The sequence below is a fragment of the Myxine glutinosa genome, chromosome 1, assembly GCF_964187855.1.
Source record: "Myxine glutinosa chromosome 1, kmMyxGlut1.1, whole genome shotgun sequence".
Classification (NCBI taxonomy): domain Eukaryota; kingdom Metazoa; phylum Chordata; class Myxini; order Myxiniformes; family Myxinidae; genus Myxine; species Myxine glutinosa.
Genome location: NC_136261.1, coordinates 445,130,777 through 445,151,674, shown reverse-complemented (window position 1 = coordinate 445,151,674; position 20,898 = coordinate 445,130,777). Strand labels below are relative to the sequence as shown.

At 45.5% G+C, this 20,898-nt stretch overlaps 1 protein-coding gene across 1 annotated transcript in view; it reads right to left on the bottom strand.

Moving 5' to 3' along the window:
* Positions 1–705: 705 nt before the first annotated feature.
* LOC137418070 (E3 ubiquitin/ISG15 ligase TRIM25) overlaps positions 706–20,898 on the bottom strand; it is a 54,705-nt gene continuing 34,512 nt past the window's right edge. The window contains exons 4-8 of the mRNA XM_078770832.1: positions 12,480–12,713; positions 11,496–11,518; positions 9,401–9,528; positions 4,399–4,458; positions 706–1,370 (exon numbers count right to left, since the gene is read on the bottom strand). Of these exons, the coding sequence (XP_078626958.1) occupies positions 850–1,370; positions 4,399–4,458; positions 9,401–9,528; positions 11,496–11,518; positions 12,480–12,713 (966 nt within the window). The 3' untranslated portion in view covers positions 706–849. The remainder of the gene's footprint in view (positions 1,371–4,398; positions 4,459–9,400; positions 9,529–11,495; positions 11,519–12,479; positions 12,714–20,898) is intronic.

The window sequence follows — 20,898 nt, the reverse complement described above, 5'->3', positions numbered from 1 at the left end:
CCAGGTACAGCGAGATCGAAGTCCCCACAACCAAAAATTGCCGGGTCGAGTTTCCCCCAATTGGGGAAATTGGAGGGTGAGCCCCAACCTGCCCCTCCCGGAGTGCAATGTCGCCCTGAGGGCAGCACCTGTATGATCACGGTTTACCTCCCACCAGGTGAATATGAATTGTTTATCACAGTACTTGATGCGACGCCTTCTCTGGAATTTGCATTCACCTGATGACGCTAAATTAACTTAGTGACGTCACTGCACTGGTTATTAAATTATTTTATCTCTGTGTTTTGATTGGATGGAAGAGATTTCCACGAAGATTAAGATTAAAACCTCTGTGGGAAACAATGAGAACCTGACGTTTCAGGTGTGAACCCTTCATCGGACCAAACGAGACAGTAACACCCAAAAGGTCACCTGGCCATTTTTCCAACGGTGTGATTCGCGATACATGATGAACGTTCTGTTAATTACATCCAGGGTTCCACATTCTACCTGTGATCCGATCCAAACCCACTCTCACCTTCACGATAAACGCCGGTGTTCCATTCCAGGTAAACACAAAGGGTTTCATCTACATGGAGGGACTTTCTTCAGTCAAACATTCCATTCAATCACACGTTTGAAGAAGAAGAATCCGTATTGTATCGTGAGGAGAATGAAGAGTTCGGGTTAAAGTTCATTTCACATTAAATAAGATAAACAACGACCTTATTAAATTATATAAACTTTATTATAATATAAACATTAATCAGTAATCACATCGTCATGAACAGGTGAATCACATCGTCATGAACAGGTAAATGATTTGATTGATTTGAACCCAAAATAACCGGATCAGTTCGTGATGAAAGTTTATTTCACCAAATTTACAAAATGAACGGAACCACCCCAAATCCCAATAGCGGGTTTAACGGGGTCCATGAAGTTCCCCCTGAACACGTGCAGGACCCGCGAGTCCCCGAAACACGTCAACTCTCCCGCCTCGCAATCCAAGAAGAACCCAAACCGTTCATGATCCCCCGGCACGGACAGGGAGGTACATTGATTGTTGTGATGTGCGGAGAATTTGTTGTTACATTTCCGTAAACACCAAGACTCGGGATTCTCTCCCAACAAGCTCTCTGCCCCTTTTCTCCCCATGGAGTTTAAACAGATCCCGATTCTGCACAAACAACTCGACCTCACATCGACCTCCCAGTAATGGCGACCTGAGGAGAAACAATCACGGGAAACAACTTGTGCATGAACATCAAACCGATCAGGATGTTCCGGGTACTGATTCTCGGTCCAGGTTCGAGTCGCCGTCCTGAGATCCCCGGAGATCGTGATCTGTCGATGTGCAGAGTTTGGGTCCAGACTCGGGCTCCGTCCATCTGCGGACACGACACGGGGTCGCGGACATTGTTAGACAAACGAACAAAAACAAACACATTTATCTTTTTATCACAAAAAAACTTTTATTACAACAATTGTTTTTATTTATTTATGCACATTCTGATGTTACCCTCCCCGCCCCCCCTCCCCCATGCCCCCGCGTGATGTTGTGGGCACATTCTGATGTTACCCTCTCTGCCCCCCATGCCCCCGCGTGATGTTGTGGGCACATTCTGATGTTACCCTCTCCCCCCCATGCCCCCACGTGATACTGTGGGCACATTCTGATGTTACCCTCTCCCTCCCCTCCCCCCATGCCTCAACGTGATGGCGTTGGCACATTGCCGATGTTAACCTCTCCCCCCACCCCCCATGCCCCCACGTGATGATGTGGGCACATTCTGATGTTACCCTCTCCCCCCCTCCCCCCATGCCTCAACGTGATGGCGTTGGCACATTGCCGATGTTACCCTCTCCCCCCACCCCCCATGCCCCCACGTGATGATGTGGGCACATTGCCGATGTTACCCTCTCCCCCCACCCCCCATGGCCCCACGTGATGCTGTTGGCACATTACTGATGTTACCTTCTCCCCCCCACCCCCCCCCCCCCATGCCCCGACGTGATGCTGTGGGCACATTATCGATGTTACCCCCTCCCCCCATGCCCCCGCGTGATGCTGTGGGCGCATTACCGATGTTACCCACCCCTTCCCCCCCCCCCCCCACCATGCCCCCACGTGATGCCGTGGACACATTACCGATGCTACCCTCGCCCCTTCATAAGTTGTATTTGTACCCTGAGTGGAGTTTGTAACTTATAAGATGTCGCCGTGGATAAGGAACAATTGCGGACAGGAAACGGTGTTTATATGTATCGATGTATCTACTTATGTGGAAGTGACGTCGTATAATGAAAGCAGATCACACAAAAAGGGGGAAAATAAAATAGCACAACAAAGGCGAGGCACCGGGGGGTGGGGGGGAGAGGGATGGGAGGGCGTTGAGGGGGGGGGGGGGCTGCTTCGTTCGTTGATATACGTACTTTTTAGCTCACCTGGAACAAAGTTCAGGTGAGCTTATGCGATGGCGCGGCGTCCGTCCGTCTGTCTGTAAACACTTGAAACTTCTTCTGCAAAACCGCTGATGGGATTTTGACCAAATTTGGCACAAATGATATTTGTTGTGTTGTGACTAAAGTTTGTTCACGACAATGAAAAAAAACGGGATCTCAGGGGGTCTGCGTGGAGCCAGATTTCCCCCCAAAATAGGTATTTGCTTTTTCCCCTGAAACGACGAACACTATTTCGATGAAACTCCCCCACAACCTTCACCACACGTGATGTATAAATGTTTGTTCAAGGCATTACAAAAGGAGGTATGTGGGAGTGGACCCCAAAATAGGTATGTTTTGTTTGTTTGAAGTCTATTGATTATGTCAGTATGATTCTCCCTGCTGCCCTGTCTTCTGGCAACCATTGTAATTGGTTTAAAATACCTTTAGTCAGTGCAGTATACTGGTTATTCTACCAGGTGAGCGCCAGGTGTATTGCCCATATTTTTACTCTTTAAAGGAAGGAACTAAATAAAATAGACTCAATCTGAGGAGGGAGCAGGGGTGTTCCACCCATTACCAAGCTGCTTGGAGAGTGCTCACCGAGCAGCTCAAGCACTCAAGCAAGCTTTATTACACAGAAACCGATCTGTTCTGTCTGACGCAGGGCATACTGGAATTGAGTGGACAAAATGGGGGGAATTAAGACCCCAAGCTGAGCGACCTGAACGCAGGCTGACCAAAGATAAGCCTGTTAGTGTAAATTATCTTAAAAACACACACACAAAGGCACAGTTTTCCTTCATGTAATCCATTGGAGGTGGAGAGGTATGTATGCAAAGTTTGGGGGTGCTACGTTTCATGGTTTTGGAGTTATGGAGGAGACGGACACACACACACACACACACACACACACACACACACACACACACACACACACACACACACACACACACACACACACACACCTTTTTATTATTATAGATATATTATGATTCCACAATGTTTGTTGATGTAAGATGTTTATGTGAGAGATTGGGAAATATGTTACAAATTCCTTCAGGATTGTAAATTTTATCTGTGACGAACGAGCAATTTATACCGGATTATGTTTCAGAACGAACCACGATTTGTCAAGAAAGACCTTGTTCTGATTACATCGTTGGTGAGAAGGGGAGGACGAGAGAAAGAGGGGAATGGGGTAGTGGGGAAGAGAGAGAGGGGGGTGGGGTAGTGGGGGAGAGAGAGAGGGGGATGGGGTAGTGGGGGAGAGAGAGAGGGGGATGGGGTAGTGGGGGAGAGAGAGAGGGGGATGGGGTAGTGGGGGAGAGAGAGAGGGGGATGGGGTAGTGGGGGAGAGAGAGAGGGGGATGGGGTAGTGGGGGAGAGAGAGGGGGATGGGGTAGTGGGGGAGAGAGAGGGGGATGGGGTAGTGGGGGAGAGAGAGAGGGGGATGGGGAAGTGAGGACGAGAGAGAGGGGATGGGGTAGTGGGGGAGAGAGAGAGGGGGATGGGGTAGTGGGGGAGAGAGAGAGGGGGATGGGGTAGTGGGGGAGAGAGAGAGGGGATGGAGTAGTGGGGGAGAGAGAGAGGGGGATGGGGTAGTGGGGAAGAGAGAGAGGGGATGGGGGAAGTGAGGAAGAGAGAGAGGGAAGGGGATGGGGGTGGGGGATGAGAGAGGAGGGAGGAGAGGGTGTGGATTAAGAAAGGCCTTTAATCAGCAAACACAAGTTTGGACTATCCCCTCTTCCTGGTTGGACATCGTTCAATTAAACAAACCTTGGGTTTTGTGACACTTGACAAGAGGGAAAATCGAGTTGGAAAATAAATAAGTGGAATAGAGTGAAGGAAAATATGAACAGGGAAATAAAACAGAAGAAAAAGGAAAGAATGAAAAGGAGAAAATATGGAATTTTAAATGATCTGTAAATGGAAGGAAGAAGAAGAACCCCCTCCTCATTTCCCTTCACTTACAAAGTCTTCTCAAGTTGTTCTGATCCAGCTCCACCTTCTCCGGATGCTCCACCGGTCCTTCTGTGGAAATGATTAAAGATTAACAAAAATTACAAGATGTGAAATTCTATTGTTTTTTTGTTAATTAAGATTTATTTTATCTTTTAACGAAAAATCTAAACACAACAAACATGGGGGAAGAGACATGGAACCTCCATTTTGTATTAAATAAATTATAATTTTCATCGATTCATGAAGGAAATTTCCCAACATTGTCCTTACACTTCCCTCTCATGTAGTAAAATGGAGTGATCGCTCATTCGTTTTCTCCACAAGATAGAATGAATCTTTCCTTCTTCACTGGAATTAAACATCACATGATTCCAGGAACAAGTGAATGATTCAAGAAACATGTGAATGATTCAAGAAACATGCGAATTATTCAAGGTACATGTGAATGATTCAATGTGCATGTAATTGATTCAAGGTACATGTGAATGATTCAAGGAACATGTGAATTATTCCAGGTACATGTCAATGATTGAAGCAACATGCGAATTATTCAATATGCATGTGAATGATTTTAGGAACATGTGAATGATTTATGTTGATGTGAGATCGTTCTTGGTGAAATTAATCTGTTGATCGCTCCGTGATAGGTCAGTGCACCTGTGAAAAAATTATAGATTGAAAAATTCCCTTTACCAACTCAGTATTTTTAGCTCACCTGGACTTTAGTGCGGTGAGCTTATGCGATCGAGGATTGTCCATAGGTAAGTGAGTGAGTGAGGGAGTGAGGGAGGGAGGGATTGAGGGAGGGAGGGATTGAGTCTGTAAACACTTCAGTCATTATCGCTTGAACCAAACACATGATGTTGATGAAAGTTGGACATGAGCTTCATATTTGATGCTTCATGAAGGTGAATTCATCACATCAAAATCTGTGCTCAATAAGGGGAACTACGGGGGTTTGACCCCAAAATAGGTATTTGCTCTCTTCTCTGAAACTACACACACAATTTTGAAAAACTTGTTCACAACCTTCATCACCCATGATGCACCAAAATTTGTTCACAGCATTAAACATATCAGAGTCTGAGAGGGTCCGTGGGGGGTTGAGCGACTGTTGCTCCTGATCCAGGTGAGCTTCAGGACCCGCGGTCCTATTTTATTTTTTAAGTTTCCCTGAATTGACCCAATGGTTGATCGATCCAAAATGGAAATGATTGAATTATTTTGTCCAGCCTTTCATAATGTTCATTGATCAGTTGTTTTTATCATAACAATGAATAAATTATTTGAAGATGGAAGTGAGAACAACTCATTCACCTGACATGTTTCCACGTGACGCATCACTGTGTAATCAGTGTGTGTTTCATGTACGACACCTGGAAATATTGACCAAAGGTTTCTGCATCGTTTGTGATGTTCCGTGAACACTTCACTGAACAGAATTCATTTTAACAACTTTTACACAAGGATCCTCCACTTTTACAAACTTTTACAATTACAGTTCATGAGAAGAATAAAACAATGAATGAATGAATGATCAGTAACATCGACTTGGATGTTAAGTTTTGCACAAACACCAAGTTCATTTTCTGATTCCTCACAATCTCCTCATTCACCTGTAAAATGTTTGTTTTCGCCACAAAATATGATTTCTCTCCCTCACGGGCCGATCCGCCGACAATCCCGGATCACAACTTTGTGGATTTCATGTTATGAATTTTATAATTTATGAGAAATGATTTAAATTCTGTTTGTCTTGTATTTCTGGTCCATAATGTTTCTTTATCATAACAAAATTAACTAGAACGGCACCTTGTAGAGCGCATACCTCCACCAGGCTGCACAGTTTATGTTTTGTATCCCCTGAAAGACCGGATCTGGATCCAGACCTGAACCAAAGTCGAATCAGCTTGGTATTGTCACCCAACCAACTCATTCACCAAGTTTTGTCATAACTCATTCACAACTTTTTGAAATATCGTGTGACGCAGGATATCGTTTTTGGCCCCAACTCTCCATGATGTGGAATCAGTTAAAAATTCTGTTCCGGATCTGGATTCGGATGTTCCCCAAATCGGATGAATTCGTCCTCGTCACACACCCAACCTATCCACAAGATTCCGCCCGAATCCATCCACAATTATTTGAGATATCCTGCTCACAGACAAACAAACAAACAAGACAAAGACATAGACAAGGGTGAAAACATAACCTCCATCCACCTTCAGAGGCAGAGGGAATACGTGGAATGTAAGAAAGTTTTTTTTCCTGGAAATTTATATTTCCGGAGTGGAACATATTTTAGTTCCTCATTCACGTCATCACCGATTTTTCCAATCACAATACTTTGATTTCCTGAATCCATGCTGGAATTCCAACCTATAGGAAAGGAAAAAATTTTAACGAGATTTTAGGTGGGACGAACAGCAAAAGCAAAGCAAAATGGCCTCCAAATCAAGCTACAGACGGTGTATCCTCCATCATTCAAAATCATTACTTGAAAAACCTGAGACTTCATAGAACATGATACTCCACGCAGTGTTCAAGTCTTTACTTCAATTTTAATAATATAAACAATTTAAAGATCATTTTTAAAATCTGGAAGTTTAACACAACTACACTGCACCCAACACGACCACACTGTACCCAACACGACTACACTGTACTAACATGACTACACTGCACTATCACGACGCCACTGTACTATCACGACTACACTGTACTAGCACGACTACACTATACTAACACGACTATACTGTACCCAACACGACTACACTGTACCAACACGACTACACTGTACTAACACGACTCCACTGCACTAGCATGGCTACACTGTACCAGCACGACTACACTGTACTAATACGACGATGAGTCACAGTTGAGGAGATGGAGGCTTTATTGATCACCATAGAACACGGCGTCAATCGACATCTTACAGAAGCATATCGGTGGCCTCTTCTTCACCCTCTCACGTGCAACTCCCTCTCATCATCATCATCATCCTCATCATCATCATTATCATCATCAGCGATATTGATCTTTGCATGGCTGATGACCCCATGATGATCATGTCCATGGATGGGTTTCACAAACTACACTTATGCAGTACTGAGCCTACACTATTAATTTATTTGGCATTGGGGGCAGTGTACTTTGAATGTGTCTGTTCTTGTTTAACTATTTGGTCAAAAGATAAAAACATCTTCATAAACATAAAACAAGAAAATTTCACATCTTGTAGTTTTTGTTCTTCTCTAATAATTTCCACAGAGGGGCCGGTGGAGCATCCGGAGAAGGTGGAGCTGGATCAGAACAACTTGATAAATCTTTGGAAGTGAAGGGAAACGGAAACAGGGTTCTTCTTCCTCGCTCCATTTACAGATTATTTAAAATTCCATATTTCCTCCTTTTCATTCTTTTCTTTTTCTTCCATTTTATTTCCCTCTTAAGAGAACGGCTTCGGGGTCACGACCAAAATAAATCTCTTGTTCGATGTCGACATATATCATGGTTCTTGGAGGTATTATGAAGGTGATTTGTGTTATCGTGTTCAAGTGTATAATTAATTAAATTTGAATAAAGGGTTAAAGGTGTATAAATAAATTTATTCAGGCTTTTACCGCCGTTTTACCCAGTGTCTATTACATCACCCCATCTAACACGTTACATTAGTTATTCATACCTGTTGTTTGTGTGATTTGTAACCCATTTCCTCCATTATTGATCCCTCTCCTCTCTTAGATCTCTGACCATCTCTAATATATCGAGGATGAATCCCTTCTTACAGTAACTCCTTCTAATCAAACTCCCAAAATCTCGACTTAATATAAATATACAGTCATTTATCTGATTTGCGGAACTGCTTTCCGGGGATGATTCAATCTAACTTTCCTTCCAGGGACTTCACGTTCCTGTTACACCAACACATCATGTCGTCTCCCATCACTACGTGTAAATATTTCTGCCCTTGTGAACCCCACCTCTCCCAAGCCCCGTGGTTTCAGATATTTCCTCCCCTCCCATCTTTATTATTCTCCTGTTTGTTGGATACCTTGCTTGTTGCATCTACCTGTTGTGTACACCTGTTGCCCCACTGAAACCATGTTTGCTTTTTACCCTCTGTAACCTCACTCATCCTGATCCATGATGTGGTACACAATAAAAACATTATCATTTGTTCATTTTCTAGAATTTTTACCTCTGCCACCAAAGGTGGATGTAGGTTATGTTTTTACCCCTGTCTGTCTGTTTGTCTGTCTGTCCGTTTGTGAACAAAATATCTCAATAAAGTTGTGAACGGATTCGGACGAAATTTGGCAGAGATGTACCGTATTTGACATCGACAAAATGATTATATTTTGGTGAAGATGCAGATTCGGATCCGGCTTGTAGAATTTTTAAAGTGATTCTTCACAATTGGGAGATAAGACCAAAAATGATACACAGCAGGATATCTCAAAAAGTTGTGGACGGATTTGGAGGAATCTTGGTGGACCGGTTGGGTGTCTGACAAGGACAAACATATTCGATTTTGGTGAAGATCTGAATATGAATTCGGATCTGATAATTATTTATTTTTTCAGTGATTCTTCACCATTGAGTGATGGGCTAAATTCAGCATATAGCAGGATATCTCTAAACGTTATGGACGGATTTGGATGAAACTTGTTGGACAGGTTGTGTGTGTGAGAAGGAAGAATCGATTCAATTTTGTTGAAGATCCGGATCCGGATCCAGATCGTCGAATTTTGAAAGTGATGCTTCGCCATTGGGAGATACGATATATCGCAGGATATCTCAAAAGTTGTGGATGGATGATTTTGATTAAATGCGATCCTGTATTGTGATTTTCTGGTCTACTCTGGGATACAAATTGTAAACTGTTCACCTGGCGGAGGAATTGCTCTCCAATGAGTGCCGTTCTCTCTCTTCCCGTTTCTCTTCCATATTTGTGCCACGTTTTGTGTTCCCTTAATATTTTTTGATGAAATGTCCAGTTTGTGTCACTCACTCTGTATCTTCTCCAGGAAGTTCTTATTGAGCGTGATGAGCCCGTCCAAATTCTTCTCCTCCTTCGAGAAGTCCAGAACTGGGAGCGGTGTCCTCTTCACGGAATTAAAGTCTGACATGGTCGTGAGCCTTGGAATAAAAAGGAAAAACATCAGTTTTAGAAATTATTGGAGGAGAGAATATTGTTAAAATAATACATCTTTACATAACAAAACAGGTTATCTGTAAAAGAGTTGTAAATAATTAAAAATAGAAAATAGATCGAGTGAATTTGTGTAATAATTTGTATTTTTATTCAGAAGTCTCGATTCCAGAGGAGCCTAATCGAGAATGAAGTAAACAGGCAGAAAAAAAACGATGAACAGGATGGAAAGAGAGTGTCGGTGAGGGTTGGAGAGAATGAGGTGTGCTTTGGGGAAAGAATAAATCAATGATGAATGACATGCTGAAAGATGAGATGAAGAGCACGAGGCAAGAAGCAGACTTGGTGAGTCAGTTGGTCCTGGACTCGGCTTCCTGACAGGAGATGGACAGAACAAAGGACAAGTTCCGAAGTGATGGGATAGAAAACCATCTGTCTGCAGAGGCAAGACCTTGGTGAGAATAATCCAACAAGGTGTTTGCGGCAGGACATGGGACAACACCATTCTCAGAAGTAATGTTTGTTACCATCTGTTGGTGTTCCCATCTGAGGTCCTCGGACAAGACGCAGAGAAGCCAGGTTCAAATGTTATAAACCATGTCTTTGTCCATTGTCCATCGATCTCCATGTAATTCATGTATCCAGGTTCAAATGTTGTAAACCATGTCTTTGTCCATTGTCCATCAATCTCCTTGTAATTCATGTATCCAGGTTCAAATGTTATAAACCATGTCTTTGTCCATTGTCCATCAATCTCCTTGTAATTCATGTATCCAGGTTCAAATGTTGTAAACCATGTCCAATGTCCATCAATCTCTTTGTAATTCATGTTGATGTACACTATCTATTGAAGCACTTGTCATGTACTGTTAGACAGTGTATTGCGTTCCATGCATGGATAACACTTGCATACCTATGATTCCATATGTAAGAAATTGTTTATTTTCTCTGACTTTGCAACGTTTGCTGGGTGAGATGTTCATTGTGAAAGTTGATGAGTGTAAAGATAACAAGCATTCTTGGGGAAAAATGGCATGGGTATAGAAAAGGCCCCTCTATATCATATGTGCCATGTGGCAAACTATAGAAAAGAAGGGACATTCAAAAAAATCTCGTGTGCATGCTGGAGTACCCTTGTGTTCTTAGGAGGAACCAAGTAATGCTCTCGAAAAGTTCATGTAAAGGGGCACCCTACATCTGGCAAATAAAATACATTCACTTCTTCATGCAGCTGTATCAATCAAATTGGCACCCATTAATATTTCAAAATACATATTATATTTTAATATTCACCTTACATGAATTTCCCCGAGCAACGCTGGGTACTTCAGCTTGTGTTTTATATTTTGAACACTGTAGAAAACAAATCCCCTTGTTGGCACTTCCAAAAACCTCCAGTTTAACAGTATTTGGAGAAACGCAAATTTCCACTATATTGACCAATCAAATTTGACGCTCACACTTTCAACCTTGGAAAATATCGAGATTCAGACAAAGAAATGTAGATCGTGCTTGGAAACGCAAACCAAGAGTTGAAAAGACCCTTCCATGCCCTTTTCTCAAGACAGTGTGGGGTAAGGTGTTTTATGAATTATCTTCAGAAATGGTTTGGAAGGGAATGAGGAATAATTAGAAAGAGCAGTTGAAGAAGAAGGTGAGCAGAAATAATAGAGGGACATGGAGAGACTAAGGTGAGCAGAGATCATGGAGAGAAGAAGGTGAGCAGAGATCATGGACAGACATTGAGAGAAGAAGGTGAGCAGAGATCATGGAGAGAAGAAGGTGAGCAGAGATCATGGACAGACATTGAGAGAAAAGGTGAGCAGAGATCATGGAGGGACATGGAGGGAAGAAGGTGAGCACAGATCACAGATGGACATGGAGAGAAGAAGGTGAGCAGGGTCAAAAACATCAGGATGTGCTGATAACGTGTCGGATACCAATGCAGTTTCACCTTTTTAGCAGGTCCTTGGAAGCCTGAAAAGGAAGAAAACAAAGAATGAGATCCAGATATTTGAATGAATGAATGTTTGTTTTTATTTATTAAATACGAGAGAGTTCACAGAACACGATACCCCACACAGTGTTCATTTACGTTCTTCAATTTTAATAAAAAGATGATTTTAAAGATCGTCATTAAAAATATCCAGGTGTTTAGTGTTCCTGAGGCAATATTGATCACCATAGACACTGCATTATGACGGCATTGAGTCACAGTTTAAGAGATGGAGGCTTCGCATGCATGGGGTAATAAACCAAAGATGTTTTCAATTTGAAAAGGAAAAGATAAATTTGATTTTAATTTTGAAACAGTACTTCACTTCCCTTTGGTGAAAACACGCGATAAGGTAAATCTGTAACCCGAACAGTATTCACATGAACAACGTTGAATTGTTCAGGAACAAATTATGTGAAGTAGTTGTTTGACCATAATTCATTCTAATGTTCTCCAGGTGGATACACACAGGCAACTTTGACTACCTGGATAAACATGGCACTGGATAAACCAAAATAATCGCGATGATCCAGCACATGATGAGAGCCATGATGTCATGGTACCTGGAGGTCCACATGAGCATCCCTTGGATAAAATCCTTGGATGAAATGATTGAAACCCTCAACAGTGACCAGGTAGTCGTGCTGTATCACTGCTTTGGAGACCATGACATGAACTCACTCTCATCCCAAACCTTCATTGTGATAAAACCTAAATCTCACTTCATGATGACATAAACACACCTGGAAATGCATTCACTCACCTTTCTAGTCAATTTATTTAATCATTTTTGAACCGTTGTATCGTATACTGCACCTTTACCATTGACCGTGACATGAAACAAGGCCTCAACCAAAAGCTTATACTTGAATAGTGACAGACTCCCCCGAAACAATATATTTTAAACAGTAAATTTTGCAATACGTTTACGATAAACCACACCTGCAGAAAGGAAATGGCCTCCAGATCCTGGAGTGCTGTGTCCATTGCGGATTTTCCTTGACGTAGATCCTCCATCTGCTGCTCCAGTTTCTGCCTCTGCTTCCCAAGAAGAGAAAGCTTCTCCATTTTCCTCTTGTTTATTTCACTCTTCATCAGATCCACAGATTCATTCACAAATTGGCACACCAACCTCCGCTTCTCCTCCAAACTGTCCTCAGCATCTCTGCTGGAGTACTGGGAGGAATAATTGTTTGAATTATTCCAAAATCAAGAAGAGACTGAGAAAATGTAGAATCTAACAAAAGGTACAATGGATTATGGCTGATAGGATCAGATCACTGGTACCAGGAGTAAATTTTGAAGGTAAAATGAAGTGGGCACTCTCATCTACAAAGCAAAGGATTTTAACTTTTATTTGAGTAAATACCCACTCTTTCTGGGACTAAAATATGGTCAGAGAGGTAATAATGGACAGTTGAGAGAACAGGAAGAAGGATGTTGAGCCATAGCCTGACAGTGACAGGAGTGCTTGGCTGAACTCAACACTTGTTTTTATCTATATATATATATATATATATACATATAGTTACGGTTTTTAGAACCTTCACTTTGTAAATTTAGTAGTAAATTTCCTATGTACATTTCCCCTTAATTGGCTGTTAATTGTTTGCACCTTAGTTAGTCCATCGCATCACATAGCAAATAATAGGCTTCCCTCAATAGTTATCTCATTATTATATGTCTCAGGTAAGGCTCTGTGTCCACTAGTTCATCTTGAGTTGCATCAAATGAAATAAGGTAGAATCCTCTTTCAATTGCCCCAAAACGCCAGTACCAACTGCATTGCCTCCATTGCCAACTGCATTACCTCCATTACCAACTGCATTCACCGCCATTGCCATGTGCTCCAACTCGGGGAAGAAGGGCGTGGCCCACCCATCGTCATCAAGAGGAGGAGTCAGCCAGCCCCGATCAACCAACCGAGAATGAGTGGGTTTGGCTTGAGAGGGCGGAGAGAGAACGATCAAGAGGTTCGTGAAGATTTGAGGGTGTGGCCTATATAACCCGTTGTGAGGAGCCCCCACCTGAGTTCTGAGGGAGGTGCGCTGGACGAGACGAGTGAGGAGAGTCCCGAGGGAGAGAAGCCGCACAAGTGTTCCGTGTGTTTGAAGGTCTTCATTCTTCAACTTTAAATAGACACAGACTAATTCACACGGGAGAGAAACCATACAAGAGTTCCGTGGGTGTTGAAGGAGTTTTGAGGACGCAGGAGGCGGAGACACGCAGAGGATCCGGAGCGTGCTCGCCGTACCAACCAACACCGATGGCAACTGCCGGAACCAACCTCCAATGAACAAGGGCGTGCACGAAAACCGCGACGTCGTGCCGCGATCCTCGGACCTCCAGCCCTGCCGTTTGCACGGACCGGAACCTCATCCAGCCCTGTGGTCCCACCTTCTCTTCCAGCCATTCGTTCCTGCCTTAATTCCCCATTCGTGTGAGTCTGCCTGTCGTCCGTCCTTTGTGTTGTCTGGGGTATAAGTAAGCTTGTTATAAGGATTGACCTGTGTCATCTTCTTCTTCTTCTGTAAATTACTTTCGTTTATTTCCTTCTCCTTTGGTTTCTTTGGTTGTGTAAATAATAATAATAAATACCTGTTCCTCCTTCACTTTGGTTTTCATTCACATCCGATCGCTTTAGTGATTTCCCAATTGAGTTCCTGTGGTGCGATTTCGGCCAAAGCTCCGCAATCGGGTTAGTCATTGTTAACGGCCCGCGCTGCAGTTCACTCGCTCGGCGCAACCAATCAAATTACACTGCGGCACGGGCGGGGGTGTTTACTTGCGTCCCGGAAGGTGCTGGTACTTAGGTCATAGGACGGATAGGCCTAATACCCTACCCAGCGCTGACCGGGCGTGACGTCATACCCTCAGGATCGGCGACGGCCAGTATAAAGGACAAGCGGTTAACCCCCCCTTGGCAAGGGGAGCACCGTCGTCCCAGATCCGTAACAATTGGTGTCTGGGAGTGGGATTTGAAGCCCGAACCAAATGTTTTATATCTGGAAAAATTTGGTCAAAATTTGGAGCGGCCAAAATTTTTATTAATATCCAAATTAAAATAGTGCCATGGATAATCAAGGCGACCGGATGCCAGTAGGGGAGCTAGGAGAGGGTTTAGAGTCAACCCAGGACCCCAGGGAGGAGGTGGGAGTAATGCGGGAGGAAGGCAATACGCATTGGGTCGCGGAGGTTTCAGGCGCACAGGATGGCGGCCTTGCGCACGAGGTTTCGGGCGCTCAAAATGGCGCCTCGCGCGGGGTTGCGGCAGCCGCACCCGCAGCACATGTGGATTTGAACCTCTTTATGATACAAATGGAGGCCCTTATGGTCAAGACGGGTGAGCAATTGAGGAATGACATGGGAAACCAAATTGGAGGATTGGAAAACAGAATGGGGGAGCGATTAGAAAATCAAATCGGGGGGCTAGAAGCCAAATTTGAGGGTTTAGACAACAAATGTGAGGGATTAAACAGCAAATTGGGAGGAGTATGGAACAAGTTAGGAAGCAAATTGGAGGGATTCGGAAGCAGATTAAGGGACAAACTGGGGGGCATAATTGGCCAAGCCAAATAAATTAATGAGGGGTTGGCGAGGGGGCAAGCCGCATATGAGATAAGGGAGGCCGAGAGGGAGGTTAACTGCAGGTTGAGCGGGAGGGGCATACAGGTGCACGACGAGGTAACGCGGGTCGAGGAGCGCAGGTTGAGCAAGTCAGAGCAAGGCACAGGTAACTGGACCGGGGTAGAAATCGTGACCCGGGATGTGGGGACGCCGGCGACCGCTGAGGTGGAAGAGGGAATTTTAATAAAGCCAGCTGTTGTCGAGGTGAACAAAGAAAAATAAATAGTTGGAATTGAAATTGAAGAGAAGGCAGAGATAGGAATGAAATCGGGGAAAGTGATGGATAATGTGCAAAGTCTGAGTTCACATCCTGATGCCGTACTGGCTAATCCTTATAAAGATTTGCAGGTGCGCGTGGAGAGGAGGATCCCAAGGGTGAGTAAGGTGGTATATGGTGTTAAGAGGTTTTGCAGGAGGCTGTTTGGCATGAAAAGAATTTTCGCGCGCTTGGGATCCCAGCGTACCGCGGGCGTTTGTGGGAGGTCCGTTGGGCGCTGTGTGAGTGGAAATGGCACGCGTGTGACGAAAAAGTGTGCGTCGGAGAGTGAATGTGTCACAGAGTGTGGAAGTGAGAATGAATGCGACAGAGAGTGAGAGCGATACAGAGTGTACGTGCGGTGATGAAAGTGATACTGAGTGTGAGCGAGAAGGCACGCCAGAGCGTAAGTGCACAGAGTGTGACACGGAGAGTGAGTTGGTGGTGCAGCGGGTGCGAGAATGCACACTTGGAATGGTTGAGTGTGTGCGAGGAGGCACACCTGAGTTGGTGGTAGCGCAGGTGCGAGAGAGCACATCGGAGCACGTAAGTGGGTGGATGCAAGAGGGCAACCCCATGAGTGGTACGGAGTACATACCGGGAGAATGTGCGCGAGAGGTGTGGTGTGTAACAGAGGGTGCAGTGGTGGAATGGATGGAGTGTGTGGAATGCATGAGAGGAGCTGAGCCGCCGGGTTTGGTGAGTGTAAAAAGGAACGAGTGGTGTGAGCATGTCCGGGGAGCATCGACGTGGACCGGGGCAGCATTTAGGGCGACGGATAGCCGACGCGAGCACTCGGTGCGCGGTGCGCTTTGTTGGATGCGAGGCCCGACGTGGGTCGGTGCTGCGTCGCTCCTCTTCGGAGCGTCGCGCACGATCCGGGCCTTGCCCCGCCCCGCACGGTCGAGTCCCGGCCTTGCTGGGCAAGGCGACCGGTCAGGTTCAAGGGCAGGTAGGAGGGACCGGAGCGGTGCCCCCTTGTGGTTGTGGCGTTCCAGCCGGGCAAGACTGAAAGGCTCCGCGCCGAGATGGTGCGTGGAATCTCGGCCCGAGCAAACCGCCTCCCTTGAACCGAATGCCGGACAGACTCAACCCACGGTAGACGAACCACCCGCATTCGTTGCTCGGCTTTGCGAAGCCGAGTTTTAATGATGTCATGACATACCGAGAGGCTCAGATATAGCGGACTGTGATGATGATAGTGTTTCGATTCGAAATTGGGGATAGTGAATAGGATTGGCAGTAATGATTGGCAAATTTGATGGGCAAAAATGATTGGCAGTGGTTGGCAAATTTTGATTGGCAGAAAAATTGGATGGGCAAAAATTTATAGTGGGAGATGCCCGATGTGGTGGGATGGCAACTCTGCCATCCCTCACACCCGGGCACATGAGCACAAGTTATGGGGTTTTGGCAGTGTAAGCTCGCCGAGGGAGGGTTTGGATAATTGTATAGGGATCTAGAGGAATGACAATAGGTAACGGTAGCGGTAAGTAGGGACATTGTACAGGTAGTCAGGGACGTAGAGAGGTTAGAATGGTTGTTAATGACGTGGTATGTGCTTAGTTTAAAGGGAAGACGGGGAGCACCAAGTTAGAAGGATACCAGGTAGTTCAGATGATGCAGTTGTGCGTGCTGGTGAGCATATTGAAATGAGGAATTGAGGGGCAATGCTCGGGGAAGATGTGTGTATGAGCGTGGGAGAATTTGGGTGCCTGAGGCAATGGTTAGGAGAGTTGGAAGTGTATGGTGAAAAGTGGGTTGGGAGGAAGGAGGGTGCAGGAAGCACCAGGTGTGTGAGCACAGGTGTGCAAGTGAGTGAACAGGTGTATGGAGAATGGTTGAATAGCTGGTATGGAGTATGGAATGGATGGTGTGGAGTGAGTATGATGGAAAATGTGGAGTGGAGTGGTTGGTGCGAAGGGAGTGTATGGGGAGGATGGACCCCTATCATGAATACACGGGGAGGGTAGTTTAAGAGTTAGGTAGAGGGTATACGTAAATTGTGGTTGGATATTGGCATCTGTGGTGCATGGGGAAGAATGGTGTTTGGATGGGTGCATTAGTGACGTGAAAATGGCTGGGCGTGTGGCCTGCTAGAGGGATGATTGGTTGGGCGCTCCGCCACTGTTAGGATGTCGGCCAAGTGAGGCCGCAGGTGGCTCTGGGAGCCGTTAGAGTTGTGGATGGGGCCCGTGGATCCAGAGGATGGACCCGGGTAGCCCTGTGCCAGAGAGGGCACCGAGGGGGTAAGTGCCAGGGAGGGCCTTCCCCAGTTAGATAGGTAGGGTGAGGAGCTAGGCAAGCCCGGGAGACAACTTCAGTGGCGGAGGTGCACAGGTAAGTAGACCTGTTAGGGGAGCCACACGACTCAGCCCCGAAATTGTGCAAAGGCACAGGGAGTTGAATCGGGGGAGTCAGACCCCATATTGATGAGCACCACAGTTTGGTCAATGGGAAGTGGTTTTTAGAACCGCATAGAGTAAGATAGCCAATGGATTGGCAGGGAAAGACCCCAGGTAGTGTAAAGTGTGTTTATGTCATTTAGGAAGTAGATAGGATTGAAATCTCCTCGCACCATCTGCAGCCACTCACCTGAGGTGACGACCGAACTACACACCATGCCATGTTTGTTTTTTTGTGCAAATGTTTTGGAAATGTGAGACGCATCATGATGTGGGTGTGACATTGTGCTTGATGTTCCATCTCTTCCTCCTTATGAGGAATTGATGAAGAATTTGGATGATGGCAAATTTGGTTAGTGGGATTGTGATGACGAATTTGGTATTAGGAGATATGGGGAAGACGTGTCGGTAGTGACGAATTTGTAAATTGTTTGTAAATACACCCCAGATCCACCTTGTTTGAAATTCCAACTTCTTTCCTGGAAGTCCTGGCAGTGTCCATATGTTTTATACCTCTCCCACCGCCCCCTTCCCACGCCCCCCCCCCAAAGCCCTCGCCCTCTCTCAGATCTCTCGATGTCTCCATGTCTCTCGGTCCCTGCTCTCAAATGTTGTGTTTGTGTCCTTCCCCCTCTCTCCCCATCTTGTCTACCGCTCCCTATGTTATATGTTTTTTGTGTCGGTTTGTCTTTCTGTGTGATTAATGTTCGCTCTTTCACGAGCCTCGACGTTGTATACAAAAAAAAAAAAAAAAAAAAAAATACTGGGTAAGGGGCAAGGGTGGAGTAGGTGACAGGTGGGGTGACGAACGCTAGGGACGAACTTTCTCAGCTCGCTCCCATGCGCACCTCACCTTGCATTACCTTTGTTGATGTGTACCCTTGTGACCTTACCCCTTGCTAACGCTGCATCTCTGTCTTCCTTCCCCGACCCATGGATCGTGCTCTCTGGGCACTGAGGGGGAGCGTGCGGGAGTCCGCCATTGTGTGCCCGAATCCCCGCAACTAGCTGCCTGCATCGATGCACCACTTTATGGACCACGTTGTTGTGGCCGCGCACCACCATATGGACCACAGTACTGTGGCCAAGTACCACTTATGGACCACAAGTTTTGTGGCATGGCCCCTCTGCTGGGACCGGCCACGATGGCCCAAGATATTGCTTGCGGACCTCGGTGAGGTGGCACCAAGCCATACAGGTGAACCACCCAAAGTCGGCCCCTGTTGGCCATAAATAAAAAGATGGACGCGTTGTGTGCCTTTTTGTCTTTGCAAATAGGCAGCAAGCAAGAAGAGCAAGAAAGACAACATCAGGAAGAACATCGGCCAGCAGAGCAGGAGCTGAGAAGAGAGTCATCAGTTTGTTATTATTGAAATGTGATGACATGTGTGAAATGAGCACTGGATGGTGCTTTTCATGCTGATTGTGTTGATTGGTGCTTTATGGTGCTTTGGTGTTTATTGGTGCTGGTGCTTCGATGCAGTGCATGCTGTCTCTATCCTCCCTCCCACAGGATTTTCTTTTTGTTTCCCAAAAGAAATCACAGGTCCTGGGCTGCGTTTTGTAAATAGCCAAAATAGTGTAACTTGTAAATAATGCTCCCCACCATTCATGTTTAGTTTGAGAATTAATTCCGCAATTCGGTTATCCTGTGAGCATGAATCTGTTAGGTAGGGTGCAATGTAATAGCGGGACATATTTATTTGTGTTTTAAAACTGTCACACTCAGGGTCAGATTAATTGTAGAGGGAATTACACCTGAGTGTCACACTAAGTTAAAGTTTTGTCGGCCCGAGCATTGCCGTGAGGAATTAGGGTGCTGTGTTACGGTTTTTAGAACCTTCACTTTGTCAATTTAGTAGTAAATTTCCTATGTACATTTCCGCTTAATTGGCTGTTAATTGTTTGCACCTTAGTTCGTCCATCGCATCACGTAGCAAATTTTAGGCTTCCCTCAATAGTTATCTCATTATTATATGTCTCAGGTAAGGCTCTGTGTCCACAAGTTAATCTTGCGTTGCATCAAATGAAATAAGGTAGAATCCCCTTTCAATTGCCCCAAAACACCAGTACCAACTGCATTGCCTCCATTGCCAACTGCATTACCTCCATTACCAACTGCATTCACCGCCATTGCCATTTGCTCTAACTCGGGGAAGAAGGGCGTGGCCCGCCCATCGTCATCAAGAGGAGGAGTCAGCCAGCCACGATCAACCAACTGAGAATGAGTGGGTTTGGCTTGAGAGGGCGGAGAGAGAACGATCAAGAGGTTCGTGAAGATTTGAGGGTGTGGCCTATATAACCCGTTGCGAGGAGCCCCCACCTGAGTTCTGAGGGAGGTGCGCTGGACGAGACAAGTGAGGAGAGTCCCGAGGGAGAGAAGCCGCACAAGTGTTCCATGTGTTTGAAGGTCTTTGTTCTTCAACTTTAAATAGACACAGACTAATTCACACGGGAGAGAAACCGTACAAGAGTTCCATGGGTGTTGAAGGAGCTTCAAGGATGCAGGAGGCGGAGACGTGCAGAGGATCCGGAGCGTGCTCGCCATACCAACCAACACCGACGGCAACTGCTGGAACCAACCTCCAACGAACAAGGGCGTGCACGAAAACCGCGACGTCGTGCCGCGGTCCTCGGACCTCCAGCCCTGCCGCTTGCACGGACCTGAACCTCATCCAGCCCTGTGGTCCCACCTTCTCTTCCAGCCATTCGTTCCTGCCTTCATTCCCCATTCGTGTGAGTCTGCCTGTCGTCTGTCCTTTGTGTTGTCTGGGGTATAAGTAAGCTTGTTATAAGGATTGCACTGCGTCTTCTTCTTCTTCTGTAAATTACTTTCATTTCTTTCCTTCTCCTTTGGTTTCTTTGGTTGTGTAAATAATAATAATAGATACCTGTTCCTCCTTCACTTTGGTTTTCATTCACATCCGATCGCTTTAGTGATTTCCCAATTGAGTTCCTGTGGTGCGATTTCGGCCAAAGCTCCGCAATCGGGTTAGTCATTGTTAACGGCCCACCCCGCAGTTTGCTCACTCGGCGCAACCAATCAAATTACACTGCGGCATGGGTGGGGGTG